The 24,671-nt window shown below is 46.3% G+C and overlaps 1 protein-coding gene across 4 annotated transcripts in view; it reads right to left on the bottom strand.

Moving 5' to 3' along the window:
- LOC121269797 (butyrophilin-like protein 8) overlaps positions 1–24,671 on the bottom strand; it is a 58,321-nt gene that overhangs the window by 20,543 nt on the left and 13,107 nt on the right. For all 4 annotated transcript variants that reach the window (XM_041174757.1, XM_041174744.1, XM_041174747.1 and 1 more), the window contains exon 2: positions 11–173. In XM_041174757.1, the coding sequence (XP_041030691.1) occupies positions 11–80 (70 nt within the window). In that variant the 5' untranslated portion in view covers positions 81–173. The remainder of the gene's footprint in view (positions 1–10; positions 174–24,671) is intronic.

Here is a 24,671-nt window from a genome sequence, read left to right as displayed (position 1 = left end):
ACATACTCACCATCTGTAAAGCCCTGAGCAGCAGCCAGTATTATGATGAAATGAACGAGTGAAACAAAGAGCCGACTCATTCTGCTACAAGGGATGAAATGTTAACAAAACAAAAAAACATAGGTTCAGAGTCACCGTGATACCAGCACATGTCACCAATATTCCTGCTCCATCTGCAATAGAAATGAGAGTGAGTTCAGTTTTCCATTTAATTAACAGGAATGATCACAAGCAGAAGGCTGTAAGAATCATTTATATTAAATAAAGGACATACAGACAAATACTAAAGGAGAAGGGTTAGATTGGGAAATGTTCAACGTCATAAACAGAACTATTTTAATTTTAAATAGAATCATTTAGCAATTTCAATTTTCCTCCCTCACCGTGTGTTCTCTCTAGTCATCTCGATTCACTGCCATCCTCTATATTATTATTTAAAAAAAAGTGGGAAACGTGATCGATTGTTAACAGTCCTCTGGAATGGCCACTTCATTGTATAAGACCTCAACGAAAGGTTCAGGAAGATGTCATGTAAACATAATAATTCTCATAAAATTGTGATTTATTGTAAAGGTAGGCTAATAGTGGGGTTTGGATAGTTTCTCTGTGTGTGTGTGTCTGTGTGTGTGTGTGTGTGTGTGTGTGTGATTTAATGGAATTGGAGACAGCTGGTCTGGAGGCTTTGTTGCATCAAAAAGAAACTAGGTTTTAAATGCTAAATATTCAAACATGGCTGAAGTTTTAGATCGCGAGGTGTAAGAAAAATTTGCATTTTTAGATAAATTAGGTTGGTTTGAATTTCAAAGAGATGGTAAGATGTTACACATAGCCAACAGAGGCTAAGCCAAACAGTGTGTTCATTTTTCCCAAAGCTTACTGATAATATGAGCACTATGAAAGATTTATATTATGAGAAAGGTAAAGTTCCAAAGACATATGGAACAATGGAATTTGCAATAAAAGAGGAAAACATGTGTAAAGGAGAATGAGGTTGTGTGTCAAGGAGGAGAAGGCATTCTTAGAATTGACACAAGCATGAAAAGTCTCCAGCCTCTGTGCATCAAGTTGCTGTCTACAGGAGCCGAAGCTGAGAAAACTCACTTTGAATTCCACTGTCCAGGGTATCGTGTTACTTTGCCTAGTCTGTTTAAATCTGCTTTTTACTGTTTCTTTAACAGAGGTGTAACCGGGACTCAGATTAATTTGGGGTTTTAGGAGTTATTATAGTGGTAATTTGTAGATCTACGTATGTGCTTGAAATCTTTTGTTAATAAATGTTTAATTTGGTTTTCAAAAAACCTCTGAAGTCATGGAAGTCTTATTACTTCTGAATTCAAGGCAAGCATCTTGAAATAAAATAAATTGCGAAACAGCTGTGATTGCGTGATCAGGTTTCCCACGTGGATTTGATCCAACTGGCACACGTCATCTGCCACATCATAACAAAAGTGACTGCCATCTTCTCAGGGGTGGGCAATAAAAACCAGCCTTGCCAGTAACACCCTGATCCTCAGAATGAATATATCAATTGTGTTCTCTTAGCTAACTAATGGGCCAGTTCTGGGAAGAGAACTGCATGAGCCCAGTACCCAGGACTGCCCATAGTCCACAGGATGTTTGGAATAGACTGCTTGTTGCTGAAGGCAGAATGTCATAGCCTTTTTATGTAGCGATCAAGTGAAGCACACACAGACTATCTCTATGGATATAAACAGTTTGTACTTTCTGAAGGCATTTGGCAAGAGGATTGTGTATCAGAGTTCATCAGCTAAAGGCTCATAGAACTGACAGGAAGTTGGCTCGCTGGGATGTGGGGAATACATTTGTTTATTACAGATTAGTCATTCCCACACACCAGTGGTCATCATAAAACCAAATGTCCAAGCTGACCCTACTCAACAGCACATATTCAAAATCGCATCATGGCATTTTTGGTGGCATTTAAATTTAATTAATGAATTTAAAATATAATAAACTTGGAATATAAAGCTAGTCTCAGTAATGGTAACCATGACAACTATCACCGATTGTTGTAAAAACCTATCTGGTTCATTAATCCTCTTTAGGGAAGGAAATCTGCCATCCTTACCTGTTCTGGCTTACATGTGACTCCAGACCCAGGGCAATGTGGTTAACTCTTAACTTCCCTCTGAAATGGCCAAGCAAGCCACTTAGTTCAAGGGAAATTAGGGATGGGCAACAAATGCTGGTCCTGTCAGTGGTATCTTGTTGTAATATGCTTTTAAGCATGTCAGCATGACATAACCAGAAGGGAAATGTGTCATACGATGGGGCTTGGGACTAGCTGAGCTGCTCTTCCACATCCACCCTGTCAAGTCCCCTCAGGATCTTACATGTTTCAATCAAATCGCCTCTTACTCTTCTAAACTCCAGTGGACACAATGGGTCAAATGGTCTCTTTCTGTACAGTGATCATTCTATGATTCTAGGTTTACTTGACATTCCACACCAAGAGAGATAAAGGAAATGGCCTGTATTTTACATATCACTTTTCGCAACATTCCGAAAAGCTACATTGTCAAAGAACTATCAAAGTTTCGCGATTTGAGATTCAGGATAACACGACTACCAGGCGATGCACAGCAAGATCCCAAAAACAGCACCAAGATAAATGACCAGATAATTTGTTTTGCTTGAGGAAAGTAATAGTCAGTAAACTGGGCAAACTCTCCTTTTCTTCAAATAGTGCCTTGGGATCTTTTATATCCACCTGAGGGGGCAGAAAAAACCTTTGTACTCAGCTGCGAACCCAACTCTGCGTCACTTTGCAAATGCTCCCCATTGGGATGGGACCAATGTAGCTTTCAAGGTCAAACCCAGTTCAAATGCCATTTGGTGACATATGTTTGCAGATACCAAGGGTTTGAAAGTGACTGTCTCAAAAGAGGTTTTACGAACATATGAACAAGGAGGAGTAGGCCATTCAGCCCCTCGAGCCTGTTCAGCCATTTAATAAGATCATGACTGATCTGATAGAAACCTCAAACCTGCATCCTGCCTACTCCCGATAACCTATCACCCCTTGCTTACCAAGAATCTCTCCACCTCTGCCTTAATATTCAAAGACTCTGCTTCCACCATCTTTTCAGGAAGAGAATTCCAAAGACTCACGACCCTCAGAGAAAAAAAATTTGCCTTATCTCTGTTTTAAATGAGCGACCCCTTATTTTTAAACAGTGACCCCTAGTTCTAGATTCTCCCACAAGAGGAAACATCCTCTCCATATCCACCCTGTCAAGTCCCCTCAGGATCTTACATGTTTCAGTCAAATCACCTCTTACTCTTCTAAACTCCAGTGGATACAAGCCCAGTCTGACCAACCTTTCCTCATAAGACAACCCAGCCATTCCAGGTATTAGTCTGCTAAGCCTTCTCTTAACTGCTTCTAATGAATTTACATCCTTTCTTAAATAAGGTGACCAATTCTGTACACAGTATTCCAGATGTGGTCTCACTGGTGCCCTGTATAACAGAAGCTTAACCTCCCTACTTTTGTATTCAATTCCCCTCACAATAAATGCTAACATTCTATTAGCTTCCCTAATTACTTGCTGTATCTGTATACTCGCCTTTTGTGATTCATGCACTAAGACACCCAGGTCCCTCTGCATCTTCTCACCATTTGGATAATATGCCTCTCTTTTATTCTTCCTGCTAAAATTGGCAATTTCACATTTGCCCACATTATACTCCTTTTGCCAGAACTTTGCCCACTCACTTAACCTATCTATATCTTTTTGTAGCTTCCTTATGTCCTCTTCACAACTTACTTTCCTACCTATCTTTGTGTCATCAACAAATTTGGCAACCATCCCTTCGTCCAGGTAATTTATATAAACTGTAAACAGTTGAGATCCCAGCACTGATCCCTGTGGCACACCACTCATTAAATCCTGCCAACCAGAAAAAGACCCGTTTATGCCTACTCTCTGCTTCCTGTTAGACAGCCAGTCTTCTATCCATGCCAATATATTACTCCCTATACCATAAGCTTTTATTTTCCACAATAACCTTTGCTGTGGCACTTTATCAAATGCTTTCTGGAAATCTAAGTACAGTATACCTACTAGTCCCCTTTATCCAGAGCACGTTACTTCCTCAAAGAACTCCAGTAAGTTGGTTAAACGCGATTTCCCTTTCACAAAACCATGTTAGCTCTGCTTGATTACCTTGAACTTATCCAAATGCCCTGCTATAGCTTTTTTAATAATAGCTTCTAACATATTCCTTATGACAGATGTTAAGCTAACTGGCCTGTAGTTTCCCGCTTTCTGTCTCCCTCCCTTTTTGAATAATGGAATTGTATTTACTATCTTCCAATCTAATTGAGTCTTTCCTGAATCTAGGGAGTTTGGAAAGTTAAAACCAATGCATCAACTATCTCACTAGCCACTTTTTTTAAGACAGTAGGATGAAGTCCATCAGGACTCAGGCACTTGTCAGCCCACAGCTCCAGCAATTTACTCAGTACCGCTTCCCTGGTGATTGTAATTTTCCTGAGTTCCTCCCTCCTTTCCCTGATTTATTTCCTGATTTATAGCTGCTTCTAGGATGTTACTTGTATCTTCTAATATGAAGACTGATGCATAATTCCTGTTCAATTCATCTGCCATCTCCTTGTTTTCCATTATCAATTCTCCAGACTCACTTTCTATAGGAAAGAACGCTCACTTTGTTAACTCGTTTCTTTTGAACATATTTATAGAAATTCTATCTGTTTTTATATTTCTGGCTAGTTTTCTCTTGTGCTCTAATTTTTCCCTCCTTATTAATCTTTTAGTCATCCCTTGCTGTTCCTTATATTCTGTCCAATCCTCGGGCCTTTCACCTGTCTTTGCATAATTATATATTTTTTCTTTAAGTTTGATACTATCTTTGTCCTCTCTAGTTAACCATGGACTATGTGAATGTCCCTTGGACCTTTATTTACTTGTTGGAATGTATCTATTCTGTGCATTTTGAAATATCCCGTTAAATGTTTGCAACTGCATCTCTATAGATCTATCCCTTAAATTAATTTGCCAATTCACTTTAGCCTGCTCTGCTTTCATGCCCTCATAATTGCCCTTATTTAAGTTTAAAAACATAGTCTTGGACCCCTCTCCCTCAAACTGAATGTAAAATTCAAGCTGCTACCTAGGGGCACCTTCGCTATGAGATCATTAATTAATCCCTTTTTTTCCCTTACTTACATTATTCTAAATATCCCAAAAGTCAGTGAATAACAATCTCAAAATTGGCTACAATCAGGACTATCTTACAATCAGTTGCCAGGCACAATGTTAAAGTTTGGGATAAAAATAAAGCCAAGTCAGCTAGAAAATCCACTTAACAAGGATGAATGGTCATACCTAACCCCCCAACCCAATTTCAGCACAACTTTCATATGTTGCATTTTTCCCCACACTTAAAGCTAACAAGGTCAAATGGTAATTAAGCATAAAATCCAGGCTGACACTCCCAGTGAATTACTGGGGGAGTGCTGTACTATTGGGGTGCCAACCCACAGAGTCCCAAAGTGCTTAACAGCCAATGAAGAGCAATGTGATGATCTGTATTTTTAGTGATGTTGACTGGGGGATAAATATTGGCCAGAACACCAGGGACAACTCTCCTGCCCTTCTTCGAAATAGCACCCTGAGATCTTTAATATCCACTTGAAAGAGCAGATAGAAGTAAAAAGGAAAAAATGGCAAATTAAAACCATGGATTTCAACTTGCAGAATCCCAATTTGTCTCCCACCGCCTCTTCCAGATAACAAGAGTTAAAAACCCATCACAGGGAGTTTGAGAATTGCTATTCAGTTAAAAGGAAATCTGGCAATAAACAGCAGCATCAATGAAGGTAAAAATTCAACTGGTTCACTAATGTCCGATTGGGAAGGAAACCTACCGTCCTTACCCAGTCTGAGCCTTCATGGGACCCCAGTCCCACATTGACACTGTTGGCCCTTAGTTGCCCCCTGAAGTGGCCTAGCAAGTCACTCAGCTCACAGAATTACACAATTGTTACAGAAAAATTGCAGAAAGAGGCCATTCAGTCCTTCGAGTCTGCACCAGCTCACTGAATGAGCAATTCACTTACTGCCATTCTCCTGCCTTCACTCTGTAACCCTGCATATCATTTCTTGTCAAATAATCATCTAATTCCCTCTTGAATGCATCAGTTGAACCTGCCTCCACCACAGTCTCAAGCACTGCATTCCAGACCTTAACCACTCATTGTGTTAAAAAGCTTTTCCTCATTTCGCTTTTGCTTCTTTTGCCATTTACTTTAAACCGTTGCCCTCTGATTCCTGATCCTTTCATCAATGGGAACAGTTTCTCCCTATCTACTCTCTCCAGACCCCTCATGATTTTGAATACCTCTTCCAAATCTGCTCTTAGTCTTCTCTTCTCCAAGGAAAACAGTACCAACTTCCCCAAAACATCTAGGTATCTGAAGTTCCTCATCCCTGGAACTATTCTCGTGAATCTTTTCTGCACTCTCTCCAATGAGTGCAATCCTCCAAAAGTGTGGTATCAAAACTGGATGCAATACTCCAGCTGAGGCTGAACTAGTGCCTTATACAAGTTCAACATAACCTCCTTGCTTTTATCTACTCTATGCCCCTATGAATAAAGTCTAGAATACTGTATGCTTTATTAATCATACACTCAACCTAATTAAACTCTCAACCTGTCCTGCCACCTTCAATCCACATATACATCTAGGTCCCTCTGCTCCTGCACCTCCTTTAGAGTTGTACCCTTCTTCCTAACAAAATGAATCACCTCACATTTTTCCACATTGAACTTCATCTGCCACTTGTCCGCCCACTCCACCAACTTGTCTGTGTCCTTTTGAAGTTCTAAATTATCCTCCTCACAGTTTACGATGCCTTCAAGTTTTGTATCATCCTCTAATTTTGAAACTGTGCCCACTATACCAAGGTGCAGATCATTCATATATATCAGGAAAAGCAAGGGTCCCAACACTGATCCCCTGGGGAACTCCACTACAAATGTTCCCCCAGCTCGAAAAACATCCATTAACCACTCCTCTCTGTTTCCTGTCACTTAGCCAATTTTGTATCCACATTGCTCCTGTCGGTTTTAGTCCACGAGCTATAATTTTGCTCACAATACGGCACTGTATCAAATGCCTTCTGGAAGTCCATGTACACCACATCAACAGCATCACCTTTATCAACCCTCTCTGTTACCTCTTCAGGAAACACCAGCAAATTAGTTGAATACAATTTTCCCTTAATAAATCCATGCTGACTTTCCTGTGACTTAATTATGTCCCAAATTATTGTTTCTAAATGTCTTCCTGAAGTTAAACTGACTGGCTTGTTGCTGCCGGGCTGATCATTACAACTTCTTTTGAAGATGGGTAACTTTAGCAATTCTCCAATTCTTTGGCACTGCCCCTGAGTCTAAGGAAGACTGAAAAATTTTGGCCAGCAGCTACACAATTTCCACTCTCACTTCCCTCATTATCCTTGGATGTATGTGATCCAGTCCTGGTGCCTTATCAACTTTAAGTAGAGACAGCCCATCCAATACCTCCTCCATATCAACTGTAAACCCTTCTAGTGTCTGAGTTGCCTCTTCTCTCTCGCCATGGCCTGAGTAACATCTTCTTCCTTGGTAAAGACAGGTGCAAAGCATTAATTTAAGTCTTCAACTTTGGCCCCTGCCTCCATCTGTAAATCCCCTTTTTGGTCCCCTAATCAGCCCTGTTTCTTCCTTTTACCACCCTTTTACTATTTATATACTGATAGAAAACTTTGGGGTTCCCTTTTGTGTTAGCTGCCGGTCTCTTTTCATACTCCCTCTTTGCTTCTCTTATTTGCCTTTTCACCTTCCCTCTGAACTGTCTATATTCAGCCTAGTTCACAATTGTATTTTTTACCTGACACCTGTCATAAGCCACTTTTTCTTCTTTATCTTAATTTCTATCTCTTTTGTCATCCAGGAAGCTCTGGGTTTGTTTACCCTACCTTTCCCTTTTGAGGAAATATACCATGGCTGTGTCCGAACCATCTCTAGTTTGAAGGTAGCCCATTACTTAGATACCATTTTCCCTGCCAAACTTTGACTCCAGTTTATTCAGCCCAGATCTGCTCTTACCGCATTGAAGTTGGCTTTCCCCCAGTTAATTACTCTTACTCTGGATTTTCTTTTGTCCTTTTCCATAGTCAGCCTAAACCCTTATGATACAATGATCACTGTCTCCTAAATGTTCTTCCACTGACAATTGATCTAATCGGCCCACCTTATTTTCAAGAATCTGGTCTAGCAGTGCCTCCTTTCTCGTTGGACTGGAAGCATTCTGCTGCAGAAGATTTTCTTGAACACACTCTGGGAACTCTTGCCCATCTCTGTCCTTTACGCTAAGACCATCCCAGCCTATATTTGGATAATTCGAGTTCCTCATTATAACTACTCTATAATTTTTGCACTTCTATGTAATCTCCTTGCAAATTTGTTCCTCAACATCCTTCCCATTAGTAGGCGGCTAAGAGACGACACCGAGCAATGTAATTGTACCTTTTTTGTTTCTTATCTCTAGCCAAATTGATTCTGTCCTTGATTCCTCTGGGGATACTCTTTCTCCAGCATTGCAATGCTCTCCTTAATCACTACTGCCACCTCCCTCCATCTCCTTCCTTCCCTATCTTTTTTGAACACCTTGTATCCCCAGGAATGTTTGGCACCCAGTCCTACCCTTCTTTGAGCCAGGTCTCTGTTATCGCCATCATATTTCTGCACGGCAAGCTGCACCGATAACTCACCAGTCTTATTTACCAAATTCCATGCATTCACATACATGCACATTAACCCTGATTTAGACTTGATTACTTTCTCCCTTACTCTGATCCCACCCAATAAGTTACTATTTGTCATTTGGTAGTACAGAACTTGAGTATTGCTGAAAAAAGAGAAACATGTCAATGCTTTTCGTCTTGCACTCATCAGGACACTTCGCAAGAATACAAATATATGGGGACTACAACAATTTATACTGTATGAGAAGAGAATGTTGATTGGTTGGCAAGTGGACTCTAATTTGGTAGAGACAGTTGTTATTGAGAATGCACCAGTTGATGGTGACAGGCAGTTAACTGCCAAGCAATGCCAATCAGGGTCAAGCTGCCTGGTTTAAATTTCAAACAATGCTTGGCAGTTAACTGTCAGTCGCAATCAATTGCTGCAGTGTCCATGATAACACCTCTAGTCCACTTGCCAACCAATCAGCACTCTCTGCTCACACAATATAAATTGCTGTTTTCCTCTAATATTAGTATTCTTGCAAAGTGTCCTGATAAGTGCAGGACAAAAAGCTTTGACATGTCTCTCTCTTTTTTCAGCAAGTTACTATTCCCTACTCTAGTGTGACCAATCTTCCAGTGGTGTGTGTTACTTGGTATTCTGCTCTGATACCATCTCCTGGCTCCCACATCTCTGCCAAATTAGTTTAAAACCTCCCCAGTAGCAGTAGCAAAATGCCTTGTAAGGAACTCAATCTCAGCTCCGCCTGGCCTGTACAGGTCCCATTTTCCCCACAGCCAGTCCCAATGTCTCAAGAATCTAAAGCCCTCCCTCCTGTATCTTTTTAGCCGTGCATTCAAATGGCTTAATCCTCCTGTTTCTACAGTCACCTGCCTGTGGCACTGGGAGTAATTGGAGATTATGAACGTTGAGGTCCTGCTTGCTGATTTCCTACCTAGCTCCCTCAATTCTGACTTCAGCACCACGTCCCTCTTTCTGGCTATGTCGCTGGTATGAATGTGGGCTACGACCATTGGCTGTTCACCCTCTCCCTCCATAGGAAGCTCTGTAGCTGTTCAATGACATCCTTAGTCCCTGGTGCCAGGGAGGCGACACACTTTTCTGGCGTCACGTCAGTAGCCGCAGAAAGGCCTATATGTTCCCAATTATCAAATCACCAATCACTATTGCTTTTCCTGACTTCCACCTGTGCATCTGAGTCACTCGTGGTGTCATGGACCAGGCTCTGGCTGCACTCGCCAGGTGAACCATCACTCTCATCAGAATTCAGAACTGAATACTGTTTGGAGAGTCAGATGCCCCAATAGTGGGACACTCATTTAAAACTGAGCTGCAAAGGAATTTCTTCTCTCAGACGGCAGTGAATGTCTGGAATTCTCTACCCCAGAGGGTTGTGGAGGTTGGATCACTGAACACATTTAAAGAGGAGGTAGATAGATTTTTGAAATATCAGGGAGTTGAAGGCTATGAGGTGCTGGCACGAAAGAGGAGTTGAGGCCTGGGTTGGATCAGTCATAATCTTATTGAATGGTGGGGCAGGCTTGAGGGGCTGAATGGCCTACTCCTGCTCCTGTTTCTTATGCTCTCACCAGAGCCGCTCGGCTCCTGCCTTCATTATACCCTTAGTCCAAACAAAAGAGTTGAACTCAAGAAAAGATGTGGGAGTGACTGCCCTTGACATCAAAGCTGCATTTGACTGACTTTGGCATCAAGGAGCCCCAGCAAAACTGAAGTCACCATTGATCAGAATCTTAACTGAACCAGCCATATAAATACTGTGGCTACAAGAGCAGGTCAGAGGCTGGGAATTCTACAGAGAGCAACTCACCTCCTGTCTATCCAAAACCTGCCCATCATCTATAAGGCACAGATCAGGAGTGTGATGGAATATTTCCCACTTGCCTGGATGAGTGCAGCTCCAACACTCAAGAAGCTTGACACCAACCAAGACAAAGCAGCCCACTTGAACAACAGCCAATCCACCACCTTCAACATCCACTCCCTCCACCACCGACGCACAGTGGCAGCAGTGTGTACCATCTACAAGATGCACTGCAGCAAGGCTCCTTCAACAGCACCTTCTGAACCCATGACCTTTACCATCCAGAAGGACAAAGGCAGCAGACACATGGGAACACCACCACCTGCAAGTTCCCTTCCAAGCCACACACCATCCTGACTTGGAAATATATCGCTGTTCTTTCACTGTCGTTGGGTCAAAATCCTGGAACTCCCTCCCTAACAGCACTGTGGGTGTACCTACACCACATGGACTGCAGCGGTTCGAGAAGGCAGCTCACCACCACCTTCTCAAGGGCAATTAAGGATGGGCAATAAAGATGCTGGCCTATCCACAATCTTTGAAAGAATAAAAAACTCAGGGGACTCCTGCACGACCTGCCTGTTTCTTTCTTGGCTGTCTGGTGCTCACCCATTCCTTCTCATCCTGCATACTCTTAAGATGTGGGATGACCACACCTATAAATGTGCTATCAATGAAGCTCCCAACCTAATGGATGCTCTGCCTTGATGCCAGCTGTTGCTCAAGTTCCAACATCTGGTCTCCCGTCTTCCAATCCCAGCCCCAGCCGTGTATTCACTATACCCCCTGACCTTCCCCTCTCTAACGCTGAACGTTCAGTGCTCAGCAAAGGACCTAGTTTCATAGCCTTACGCCCTCATCTCAATAAATTTCGGGCTCGGCACGATGCTGAACTCTTCTTCCACCGTCTTCGTCTCCGTGCTCATTTCTTTGGGCAGGAGTCCTCTCCCCGTTCAACGGATCCTTTCACCCACCTCCAATATTCTCCCTCCACCTGGACCCCTCCCTCTGGATTCTTACCTTCTCTTGATCCTTTCATTGAGAACTGTCGGCACAACATTAGTCATCTCAATTTCTCTGCTCTTCTCACCCATTCTAATCTCTCTGAACTTGCTGCATTCCGTTCTCTCAGGTCCAACCCTGACATTGTCATCAAACCCGCTGACAAGGATGGTGCTGTTGTTGTCTGGCGCACTGACCTCTACCTCGCAGAGGCTGAGCGTCAACTCGCAGATACTTCCTCCTACCTCTCCCTGGACCATGACCCCACCACTGAACATCAAGTCATTGTTTCCAGGACTGTCAATGACCTCATCTCCTCTGGAGATCTTCCTCCCACAACTTCCAACCTGATAGTCGCCCAACCTCGGACGGCCCGCTTCTACCTCCTACCCAAAATCCACAAACAGGACTGTCCCAGCAGACTGATTGTGTCAGCCTGTTCCTGCCCCACGGAACTCATTTCTCGTTATCTTGACTCCCTTCTCTCTCCCCTTGTCCAGTCCCTTCCCACCTACATCCATGATTCCTCTGACACCTTACGTCACATCAACTATTTCCAGTTCCCTGGCACCAAACACCTCCTCTTCACCATGGACTTCCAAACCCTCTACACCTCCATCCCCCACCAGGGTGATCTGAGGGCCCTTAGCTTCTTCCTCAAACAGAGGCCCGAACAATCCGCATCCACCACTACTCTCCTCCATCTGGCTGAACTTGTTCTCACACTGAACAATTTCTCCTTTAACTCCTCTCACTTCCTCCAAATAAAAGGTGTGGCTATGGGTACCCACATGGGCCCCAGCTATGCCTGTCTCTTTATGGGGTATGTGGAACATTCCTTGTTGCAGTCCTACTCCGGCCCCCTTCCACAAATCTTTCTCTGGTACATCGATGATTGCTTCGGTGCTGCTTCATGCTCTCGTCGGGACTTGGAAAAATTTATTAATTTTGCTTCCAATCTCCACCCCTCCATCATTTTCACATGGCCCATCTCTGACACTTCCCTTCCCTTCCTTGACCTCTCTGTCTCAATCTCTGGTGATAGACTGTCCACCAATATCCATTACAAGCCTACCGACTCCCACAGCTACCTCGACTACAGCTCCTCACACCCCACTTCCTGTAAGGACTCCATCCCATTCTCTCAGTTCCTTCGCCTCCGTCGCATCTGTTCTGATGATGCTACCTTCAAAAACAGTTCCTCTGACATGTCCTCCTTCTTCCTTAACAGAGGTTTTCCACCCACGGTGGTTGACAGGGCCCTCAGCTGTGTCCAGCCCATCTCCTGCACATCCACTTTCACACCTTCCTCTCCCTCCCAGAAACATGATAGGCTCCCCCTTGTCCTCACTTATCACCCCACTAGCCTTCGCATTCAAAGGATCATCCTCCGCCATTTCCGCCAACTCCAGCATGATGCCACCACCAAACACATCTTCCCTTCACCCCCCCCGGCGGCATTCCGTAGGGATCGTTCCCTCTGTAACACCCTTGTTCACTCCTCCATCACCCCCTACTCCTCAACCCCCTCCCACGGCACCACCCCATGCCCACGCAAAAGATGCAATACCTGCCCCTTCACTTCCCTTCTCCTCACCGTCCAAGAGCCCAAACACCCCTTTCAAGTGAAGCAGCATTTCACTTGCACTTCCCTCAATTTAGTCTACTGCATTCATTGCTCCCAATGCGGTTTCCTCTACATTGGAGAGACCAAACACAGACTGGGTGACCGCTTTGCAGAACACCTGTGGTCTGTCCGCAAGCGTTACCCAGACCTCCCTGTCGTTTGCCATTTCAACACTCCACCCTGCTCTCATGCCCACATGTCTGTCCTTGGCCTGCTGCAATGTTCCAGTGAAGCTCAACGCAAACTGGAGGAACAGCACCTCATCTTCCGACCAGGCACTTTACAGCCTTCCGGACTGAATATTGAGTTCAACAATTTTACATCATGAACTCTCTCCTCTATCCACACCCCCTCTACGATTTTCCCCCTCCTTTTTGTTTTTTCCAATAATTTATATAGATTTTTCTCTTCCCACCTATTTCCATTATTTTTAAATGTATTTCCATCCATTGTTTTATCTCTACCTTTTAGCCTTTTTAGATTCCTTCACCCCACCCCACCCCTACTAGGGCTATCTGTACCTTGCTTGTCCTGCTTTCTACCCTTAATTAGCACATTCCGTAGATAATATCACCACCTTCAACACCTCTTTGTCCTTTTGTCTGTGACATCTTTTGGTTATCTCCACCTATCACTGGCCCTTTACCAAGCCCTTCTTGTCCTACCACCCCACCCCCCCCCCAACCACCCAAACCAGCTTATATTTCACCCCTTTCCTATTTTTACTTAGTACTGTTGAAGGGTCTTGAGGACTCGAAACGTCAACTCTTTTCTTCTCCACTGATGCTGCCAGACCTGCTGAGTTTTTCCAGGTATTTTTGTTTTTGTCCAAAATCTGGAACTCATGTTGCTGCTGCTGATGATACTTCTTGCACAATTGGTCATCCAGAACATGGGAAGCATCCTGGAGGTCCCACATAGCACAGGTTGTGCACGCTCAAGATTGGAGCAGCATGTCATTTCTCTGTTAGTTAATAAAGTTGCAACTACTAATAAATCTTACAACTGTGAATAAACCTTTATCAAGACTAATAAGCTTTATTATTAATAAACCTTACCAATTCTAATAAACCTTACTAATTCTTATAATTCCTACTAACTGTCTACTAGTAGTAATAAGCCCTACTTTGAAAAACAAGATCAGGCTCACCAGTTTATTCCCTGGATTAGATCGGAAACACCCACCAGCCATTCACCTACTTGCTTCCCTGTGGCGTCACACCTCAATTTTTCTTTCCATGTCCAGACTGACAGGAAACTGCCAAGCCGCACTGTTCTCACTGCTTGGAGCGAGCTCTCACCTTCCCTCCCTACGTTGTTTGTAGCCCCGCCGTTTCTTACCTCTCAGGCTGAGCTCTTGCCTTCTCTCCCTGCGCTGATTGTAGACCCGGTGCTCTCGCCAGTTCTCACCTCTCGAAGTGAGCTCTCACCTCCCCTCTGGGCAGTTATATGAAGGCCATTACAAAAAGGGCACAGAGACTCCAGAAGTTCGGTTCACCGACTCAAAGGTGAGCAATAAATGCCAACAGCACTAGTGATGCCACATTCTGAGAAGGACTTGGGGGGAAAAAACATGACTCCTTTCTACCCACTTAGAATATTCCAAACTCCTGAAACGTGGCAGTGCTGATACCAGGAGGAGTATCCTAAATCACAAATCGCCAGAACAAATTGTACAGATTCGAGACAGAGATCTTTTGGGCATCAAGGCAAACTGCAAAACAACCTGACTCAGCTAAAGAAACTCCCAGTGATTTGTTCCAACTAGCTGGACTTGGATCGCCATAAAATAAAATCACAAGTCATTGCACAATCATTGTCACGCTCTTAATCACAGATGGAGTGCTGAACACTCACCAAACAAAACAATCTATTCAGTGCACAGCAAGTCACACATTCAGTCTTAAGAGATTAATTCGTCAATCTTTTATACTTCATATAACATGTCAGCAAATTTTTAAAATGCTAATGCATTCCTCCAAAAACAACTCTATTATTGCACGAGGAGGTCTTCTGATAGAGTGGGTCGTGTCCCTCCCTCTGAGCCAGAAACTCCAGGTTCAAGTCCTGCGCCAGGACTTGTTGTTCATGGAAGGAGCGTTCGTGATGTGGTTCAAGGGGTTGATAATCAGTCCGACAGTCCTTCCACCACCTCCTCACTATTCCCCAAAGGGAAAAGAAAATGTTTGTGAAGGTACACTAAAACAATTGTTGTTTGGTAGCACAGAACTTGAGTATTGCTGAAAAAAGACATTTTGTCAAAGCTTATTGTCTTGCACTCATCAGGACAATCGTAAGAATATCATTTTTAGGGGAAGCAGCAACTTTATGCAGTACGAGGAGAGAGTGTTGATTGGTTGGCAAATGGTCACTAGATTGGTAGAGACTTTGATATGGAGAATTCACCAGTTAATGGTGACTGACAGTTAACTACCAAGAACAAAGAACATAGAACAAAGAAAAGTGCAGCACATGAACAGGCCCTTCGGCCCTCCAAGGCTGCGCCGATCATATTGCCCATCAACTAAAACATTTTGCACTTCTGGGGTCTGTATCCCTCTATTCCCATGCTATTCATGTATTTGCCAAGCTGCCTCTTAAACACCACTATCGTACCTGCTTCCACCACCTCCTCTGGCAGCAAATTCCAGACACTCACTATCCTCTGTGTAAAAAACTTGCCCCGCACATCTCTTCTACAGTTTTCTCCTCTCACCTTAAATCTATGTCCCCCTAGTAATTGACTCTTCCACCCCGGGAAAAAGCTTCTGACTATCTACTCTGTCCATGCCACTCATAATTTTGTAAACTTCTATCAAGTCGCCCCTCAATCTCCGTCGCTCTAGTGAGAACAATCCGAGTTTCTCCAACCTCTCCTCATAGCTAATAACCTCCAGACCAGGCAGCATCCTGGTAAACCTCCTCTGCACCTTCTCCAATGCCTCCATATCCTTCTGATAATGTGGCGACCAGAATTACACGCAATATTCTAAGTGTGGCCTAACCAAGGTTCTATACAGCTGCAGCATGACTTCCCAGCTTTTATATTCAATACCCCTGCCAATGAAGGCAAGCATGCCATATGCCTTCCTGACAACCTTATCCACCTGCGTTGCCACTTTCAGTGACCTGTGGATCTGTACACCCAGATCCCTCTGCCTGTTGATGCACTTAAGGGTTCTGTCATTTACTGTATAATTCCTGCCTGTATTAGACCTTCCAAAATGCATTACCTCACATTTGTCCGGATTAAACTCCACCTGCCATTTCTTCGCCCAAGTCTCCAACCAATCTATATCCCATTATATCCTTTCACAATCCTCTTCACTATCTGCAACTCCTCCAACCTTAGTGTTGTCTGCAAACTTACTAATTAGCCCAGTTACATTTTCCTCCAAATCATTTATGTATACTACAAACAGCAAAGGTCCCAGCACTGATCCCTGCGGAACTCCACTAGTCACAGCTCTCCATTCAGAAAAGCACCCTTCCACCGCTACCCTTTGTCTTCTATGACCAAGCCAATTCTGTATCCATCTTGCCAGCTCACCTCTGATCCCGTGTGACTTTACCTTCTGTACCAGTCTGCCATGAGGGACCTTGTCAAAGGCCTTACTGAAATCCATGTAGATAACATCCACTGCCCTTCCATCGTTGATTATCTCTGTCACTTCCTCAAGAAACTTTATCAAGTTAGTGAGACACGATCTCCCCTTCACAAAACCATGCTGCCTCTCACTAATATGCCCATTTTCTTCCAAATGGTAGTAAATCCTGTCACGAAGAATCTTCTCCAATAATTTCCCTACCACTGACGTAAGGCTCACCGGCCTGTAATTTCCTGGATTATCCCTGCTACCCTTCTTAAACAATGGAACAACATTGGCCATTCTCCAGTCCTCTGGGACCTCACCCATAGCCAGTGAGGATACAAAGATTTCTGTCAAGGCCCCAGCAATCTCCTCCCTTGCCTCCCTCAGTACTCTGGGGTAGATCCCATCTGGCCCTGGGGTCTTATCCACCTTAATATTCTTCAAGACGTCTAACACTTCCTCTTTTTTTGATCTCAACATGATCCAGGCTATCTACATACTCTTCCCTAGACAAATCAACCGCTAAGTCCTTCTCTTTGGTGAATACTGATGAGAAGTATTCATTTAGTATCTCTTCCATTTCTTCACACAGATTCCCACCTCTGTCCCTGAGTGGGCCCACCCTTTCCCTGGCTACCCTCTTGCTTTTCACATATGTATAAAAGGCCTTGGAATTTTCCTTAATCCTGTTTGCCAGTGACTTTTCATGACACCTTTTAGCCCTCCTGACTCCTTGCTTAAGTTTCTTCCTACCTACTTTATATTCTCCACAGGCTTCATCTGTTCCCAGCCTTCTAGCCCTTCTGAATGCTTCCCTTTTCTTTTTGACTAATCTCACAATAACAAGCATTGTTTGAAATTTAAACCAGGCAGCTTGACCCCGATTGGTCGAGGTATTGCCTTGAGGAATGATCTTGCGAATGGCTGTCACTTATTTTGTTTAACTGAAACAGGCACAATTTGTGTACATGTTCCTTCTGTCTGCAAAGAACAGGGCCCTGTGTATTAATATATGTGGCTTCTAGTACATGCAAATACCCCACACTGCGACTCCAGCTGACAATCTTCAATTGGTTGTCAGCATAATTTTTAACACATTGAGGATTATTTTGCAAATGTTGTCCAATCGTGGAATCACATCTAATGTTGGACACTGTGTTTTGAGTTTTGCAAGCACAGGCTGATTGGCTACTGTCTGTACCTTGCCCGTAGCGAACAGCATAAAGTTGTTGCTTCCCCCGACATTGGTACCCTTGTGATTGTCCTGATGAGTGCAAGATGAAAAGCTTCGACAAAATGAAATTATTGTGCTACCAGGATGGTAAAAGGTGAACCAGATGGATCTTGGATTTTGTGTTTAGCAACTTCAGCATTCCCAGAACATCAGCCAAGTAAACAGCATCATCAGAGTTTCTTCCTTCCCCTCCAATCTTTGTTGTCACACCAGGGCTGGCAGAAGGAAATTTTAAACTAATGAGCATCAAAACACTACGCTTATACCAAATTCACACCTGCATAACCATACCACTGTAACTCATCATCCACACAGTATCACTTTACAACATGTGTCATATGTCTCAGTGTAACCAGGCCAGCTCCAAATAAACTGGTCTCAAACGATGTTCTTCTCTCAAGCATGCACACACTCATGGCAGGCTCTGACTTAATACGGAGATAAAAACAAAAAAACTGCGGATGCTGGAAATCCAAAACAAAAACAGAATTACCTGGAAAAACTCAGCAGGTCTGGCAGCATCGGCGGAGAAGAAAAGAGTTGACGTTTCGAGTCCTCATGACCCTTCGACAGTCCAAGTTCTGTCGAAGGGTCACGAGGACTCGAAACGTCAACTCTTTTCTTCTCCGCCGATGCTGCCAGACCTGCTGAGTTTTTCCAGGTAATTCTGTTTTTGTTCTGACTTAACACCATGCTGTTCAGCACCCTTTTTTAAAACTTGGCTCGCTAGGGATAGAAATGATTAAATGCTGCAGGGAACAACGCTATTTCTGTGCTGCTAGGTTCACCCATGGGTCTCATCTATGAAATACAACCAGTCAAAGTCGACTCACGGAGGCAAAGTTTTGCTGCAGCCTCGGTGAGTTTCACCAGGAAGGAGCTGTGAGATTGAGGGCAGAAAGATCCGAGGTTTGATGCTCAATCTGTGCTGTGTTGCCATAATGTACAGTGGGAAGGACACTCTTTCAGGAGGTCAGTTCCAGAGTAAAGTGACAAAGGCAACAGCATCATGTTTGCATCCTTGACAATCAAGGCTAAATCTCACAAACCTTTATGGGCAGAATTTTCTGCCTGTCAGGCAGGCAGAGTGGGAGCGGGTGCGGGCGCAGGACCGATGGCTGCCTGCGATTGAGTCCATGTTGCCATTTTACGCGGGAGAACCAATTAAGGCCCACCCAGCATGAACCGTGGCTCCTGAGGCCGGCGGCACTGTGCCCCTCGTTGTTCTGACGATTGCCTTGCTGCCCTCCTCCAGGGGGTGGCAGCACAGCGGGAGGTCCTCGTACCCGAGGGTGGGAGGAGAAGGCCCCCCCCCACAGGGTGAAACGTGCCTGGGAGGAGGTGGCGGAGGTGGTGAGCTCCTGTCATGTGGTGCGGAGCAGCTGGATCCAGTGTCGCAAGCGCTTCAATAACCTCTTGTGCTCAGGAAGGGTGAGGACCATGTTGGCATTGGTCACTTAACCCAGCAGGTAGGCTTTCCCCCCCGGTCCCCCCTCCTTCCTCACTTCCCCCCTCCTCCCTCCCCCATCCTCCCTCACTCCTCCCCCCTGGCCACCTCCACACCTCCTCCCCCACACACCTCCCTCCCCCCCCTCCCTCCCCCCTTCCCTCCTCCCTCACTCCTCCCTCCCCCGGCCACCCCCCCACACCTCCTCCCCCCCTCCCCCCTGGCCACCCTCCACACATCCTCCCCCTGCCACACCACCCCTCCACCCCTCCCCCCTCCTCCAGCGCCCCCCCTCGTCCACCCCGCCCCACCCCCCCCACAGCCCAACCCCCACACCTCCCTCCTCCCCCACCACCCACCCCCCCACAGCCCAACCCCCACCCCTCCCCCACCCCCCCCTACAGCCCACCCCTCCCCCACCCCGTGCCCCCCATGCCCCACCCTTCCACAACCCATCCCCCCACCACCCACCCCGCCGCCAAGTCTGAGTGTAGGGACTACATTGAATCATTGACGCCATGTGTCCTTCGCTGGGTGGACCAGCAGATATTGCCCATGCCGAGGTCACCCTGAGAGGGTGGTGAAGAGATGGGTTCTGCACCCGCAGCATGTGGTACACTGAGACCCACATGAGTGTTTTCGGGGTAACCTGGAGGAGCTGCACCTGGGCACAGAGCTGGAACTCCTGGACATGTCAAAGTCAGGGTGATGAGATGCTGGGAGGAGAGCTTCAAGGTGGCGTTGGCACCGATCGATCTGCTCTCCTCTGCGCTCCACTTGCTTGTGCCTACTTGCTATGTAGTGCCTAATGTGGTGTCGGCAGCATTTGGCCAAGGGGTTGGGGGGACAGGACTAGCATCTTTGTGTGAGTGTTCAGCAGCTGCAGGGTGAGGAGACACTGGAGCCCTGCAATGTCCCACTCTGGAGATTCCAGGTACAAGTTGCACTAATCAATGCTCTTCCCTCCTTTTCAGGAGAAGAATGTACATAATGCCACCGAGTGGGTGAGGACTGGTGGAGGGCCGGCACAGTTGGCGATTCTCAGCCGGTTTGTGCAGGAGGCCCTGGATCTGGAGAGGCCCCATGCTCCCAGGTCCACCAGTGTCGGTGAGGCTGGGGTACCACGGGCAGGTTTGTCCAGCACTGAGGTCACCATTGTTCTCCCAGCAGCCATGGCAGTGCTGAATGTTCAGTGATTGGAGTTTGCAACATGACTTGACCATTGTTTATGGAAGGATGAGCGTGTAATGATCTGGGGGACAGGGATTCACGTTGTCATTGTCTCCACGTTAACTGATCCAATGTCCTTGTTCTTCCTTTCAGCATCATCAGAGCAGGGCCGGGAGGAGGAGAAGCAGAGACCCCCCTCTCACACCTGAGGGGCCTGAATTCTCACCAGCATCACACCATCTCTGCCAGGCAGGCACCAGCACAGATACTAGCATCTCGGTGGGAATTTGAACATCGGCTAGTGTCCTGGGGCACAGCGGTGAGGGCACTTCACAGTCACTGGAGGAGCTGGCAGAGACAGAGAGTACCCATGGTGCCAGCAGTTGGAGGATAGCAGGGGACCAGGTACATGCTCAGTCGGTGCCTGATGATGAGCCTCTGGAATCGTCCGCGATGCAGCAGGTGCAGGAAATGCGGCCGGGTGCGCGGGAGCATCTGGGGGAGATACATGAGGCTGTGCTTGGCTTGGTCTCCGTGGTGGAGGAGTCTACGCAGACGATTGCCGAAGCAATGAGCCACATGTCCGAGTGCCATGCGTCCTCCACGGAGAGCGTGGCGACTCTCGTGGAGAGTCTCCTCCAGAAGACCCATCAGGGCTTCCTGGGGATGTGCTCGGACCAGCAAGTATCTCACATCGGCATTGACCTCAGCTGGTCAGTGCCAGTGTAGGAAATGGTCTGGGTACCAAGTTTCCCAGCTCGGTGCCCATCCATCTACGGTGAGCAGGGAGGTCCAATGTGACCTCACGTTGATGCAGCAGCTGCCTGGCATCTCTGCGGGCTCCTATCAGGACGCTCCAGATGAGGGCAGCAGCTCCTCTGCCCCTCTGCCAGTGACTGTTACAGCCAGTGAGTCTGCGATGACTGGGGAGGTGCCAGCTGTGGAACTGGCAGCTCCCTCCCAGGCGGGGCCAGCACAGGCTCCACGGGCCAGACGACGTCCGCCAAGGTCATCGAGGCCGACAGGACAGCAGGGTCAGCAGGCTGTCTCAGATGCCAGTGCCAGCGACGGGACAGCACCAAGACATAGCACCCATCAGCGTAAATTTAAGGCATCTTAGGCGCACCACGGGTTTCTCACTGGTGTTTTTACATTGGCCATAGCAGGTTATTGAAGACTGGATGTGATGTGCAACACCTTTTTTTTGTTTATGAAGTTACATTTGTTCTCTCAATAAATGTTGACATGTTGCCCTGCCTCAGGGTGATTCCTTACTTCTGCAAGTGGACGGGAACCCATGATGTTAAGAGTGAGTTGTTTGACATTGAGATTTATTGGCAAGGGCTTTAGTTAATGTTAGTATTCAAGCTGATTTAGCACTCTGGTATCGAGCTTGGAGCCTGAAGCCCTGGCGTGGGTTGGAGTTCTATTTGTGCTGTGCTAGCTGAAGGTTCTTTGGATTAAAGCCTCCCAGGTGTCCCTGCCTCCCTGGAGTATGCCCAGGTCAACATCTACCCCCTCAGCATTTCCCTGTGTGTGCTCATCCTCGGACTCACTGCTGGACTCATCGTGTGCAGCTGCAGTCACTGCGTCAACATCTTCATCGTCCACTGTGTCCCCCCTTTCCAGCGCAAGATTGTGGAGAGTGCAGCATGCAACCACTATCACCAACACATGCTCTGGGGGGTACTGGAGTGCACCCCCTGAATGGTCCAGGCATCAGAAGCGCATCTTGAGGACACCGATGGTTCTCTTGTGGCGCTGTGGTTCCTCTTGTACCGCTGCTCAGCTTCTGTTCTTGGATGGTGGAGAGGCGTCATGAGCCACCTTTTGAGGGGATAGCCCTTGTCACCCAGCAGCCATCCATCAAGCCGGGCTGGAGCACTGAAGAGCCCCGGCACCTGGGAGTGTCTGAGGATGTAGGCATCGTGGGAGCTGCCTGGGTACCTTGCACAGACTTGTAGAATCAGCATCCTGTGATCACACACTATCTGCACGTTCATGGAGTGGAAGCCCTTCCTGTTGACGAAGGCACCGGGCTCACCTGCTGGCGCCTTGATGGCCACATGTGTACAGTCTATAGCACCCTGGACAAGGGGGAAGCCAGCAATGGCCGTGAAGCCTCTGGCTCGCTGTGTCTGACTGGCCTGGTCACAGCGGAGGTGGATGAAGGTCAATCCCCACCTGAACAGAGCGTCTGTAACCTGCTTGACACAATTGTGGACAGCTGATTGGGAGACACCGCAAAGATCACCCACCGAGCCCTGGAAGGAGCCAGAGGCATAGAAGTGGAGGGCAACTGTGACCTTCAGAGCCGCTGGCATGGGGTGTCCACCCACACAGTTAGGGGAGATCTCAGGCCCAATCATCTGACAGATATAGTTGACTGTCTCCCTTGAGAGATAGAGCCTCCTTCATCACTGCACCTCAGTCATATTGAGGTAGCTGCTTCGCTGCCTGTAAACCCTGGCAGCAGGATAGTGGTGTCTTCTGCAGCCCCTTCCGCCTTGGATTACCTCTTGGCCCTGCACCCCTTATGCCTGCAGCTCTGCTCCCAAAGGTGGCTCCCCTGGAGGCTGAATGTGCACTCCTGGCCTCCTCCCCCTTCTGGCCCTCCCTTCCTCCTCAGAGGAGGTGCCTCCAGTGGTGAGCACAACTCCCATTCCCAGGCTAAGGGAAGGCTTCCTGAAACCTACAGGCTCCAAAAAGAATCTTCACGGTCGAGTCCTGACCTGAGGGCTGAGTCTTGTCCAAACAGCTGGTATGAGTTTTGAAGTATTTCTGCTCCCACAGGCAAGTATCAATTACTCTTCAAATTAAATATCTGACCGACCCCTCCCACCCATGGATGAGGTTTAAAGAAATGTCTACTACCCGCCTGTCCATGGCGCCCATGTGACGACCTGAAGATTGCACGGGCCCTGGAAAATCGCTGTCAATTGGCGCCTCAAAGGCCTTAAGTGGCCCGTCAATTAATAGCGGGTACACACCGGAGACCACTGTGCACCCGGCCACCGAAATATCGCCATGGCGCGCCGTGACGTTGGGACGCTCGCCCGATGTCACCACCCACCATTTTATGCGTCGGCGTGCGGGTCCCACCCCCATACGTCAACGGGAAAATTCTGCCCTCTGTTCCCTCTCGTCACACCAACTTCCTTAACTCCACCACTGGCAGCCTTGCTCTCAGCTGACTAGGCTGCGAGCTCTCAAATTTTCTCCTTAAATTTTGCCACCTCTTACCCGCTTTTAAGATGCTCCTTAAAACCTACCTCTTCGACTGAGTTTTTGGTCGCCTGCTCTAACCTCTCCTTGTGTAGTGTGCTGTTAACTTTGGTTTGATAAAGCACTTTGGGATGTTTTACAATGTTAAAGGGACCATATCAATGCAAATTGTTGTACATAGCTCCAAGAATCCCTGTTGTAACTTTCTTACGTTAATATAAATAGGAATTACAACACAGAGGCAGTCAAAGAGTTATTATAACACAGGAGGAGACCATTCTTTTATTTATTTGTTCATGGGATGTGGGCGTCACTGGCTAGGCCAGCATTTATTGCCCATCCTTAATTGCCCTTGTTCAGAGGGCATTTAAGAGTCAATCACATTGTTGTGGTCCTGGAGTCACATGTATGCCAGACCAGGTAAAGATAGCAGATTCACTTCCCTAAAGGACATTAGTGAGCCAGATGGGTTTTTACAACAATCAGCAATGATTTCATGGTCATTGTCGGACTTTTAATTCCAGATTTTTTACTGAATTCAAATTCAAATTTCACCATCTGCCATGGTGAGATTCAAACCTGGGTCCCCAGAGCATTACCCTGGGTCTCTGGATTATGAGTTCATTGACAATCCCTGTCAGCTCATTGAGCCCATGCTGGCTCTCTGTAGGGCAATCCAATTTGTCCCATTGCCCACTGTATTACCATAGCCCTGCAAGTTTATTTCTCTCAAGCATCCACTCTATTTT

The sequence above is a fragment of the Carcharodon carcharias genome, chromosome 2 (genome assembly GCF_017639515.1).
Source record: "Carcharodon carcharias isolate sCarCar2 chromosome 2, sCarCar2.pri, whole genome shotgun sequence".
Lineage (NCBI taxonomy): Eukaryota > Metazoa > Chordata > Chondrichthyes > Lamniformes > Lamnidae > Carcharodon > Carcharodon carcharias.
Note: the sequence above shows the minus strand (reverse complement) of the source record. Positions and strands in the feature narration are given on the sequence as shown.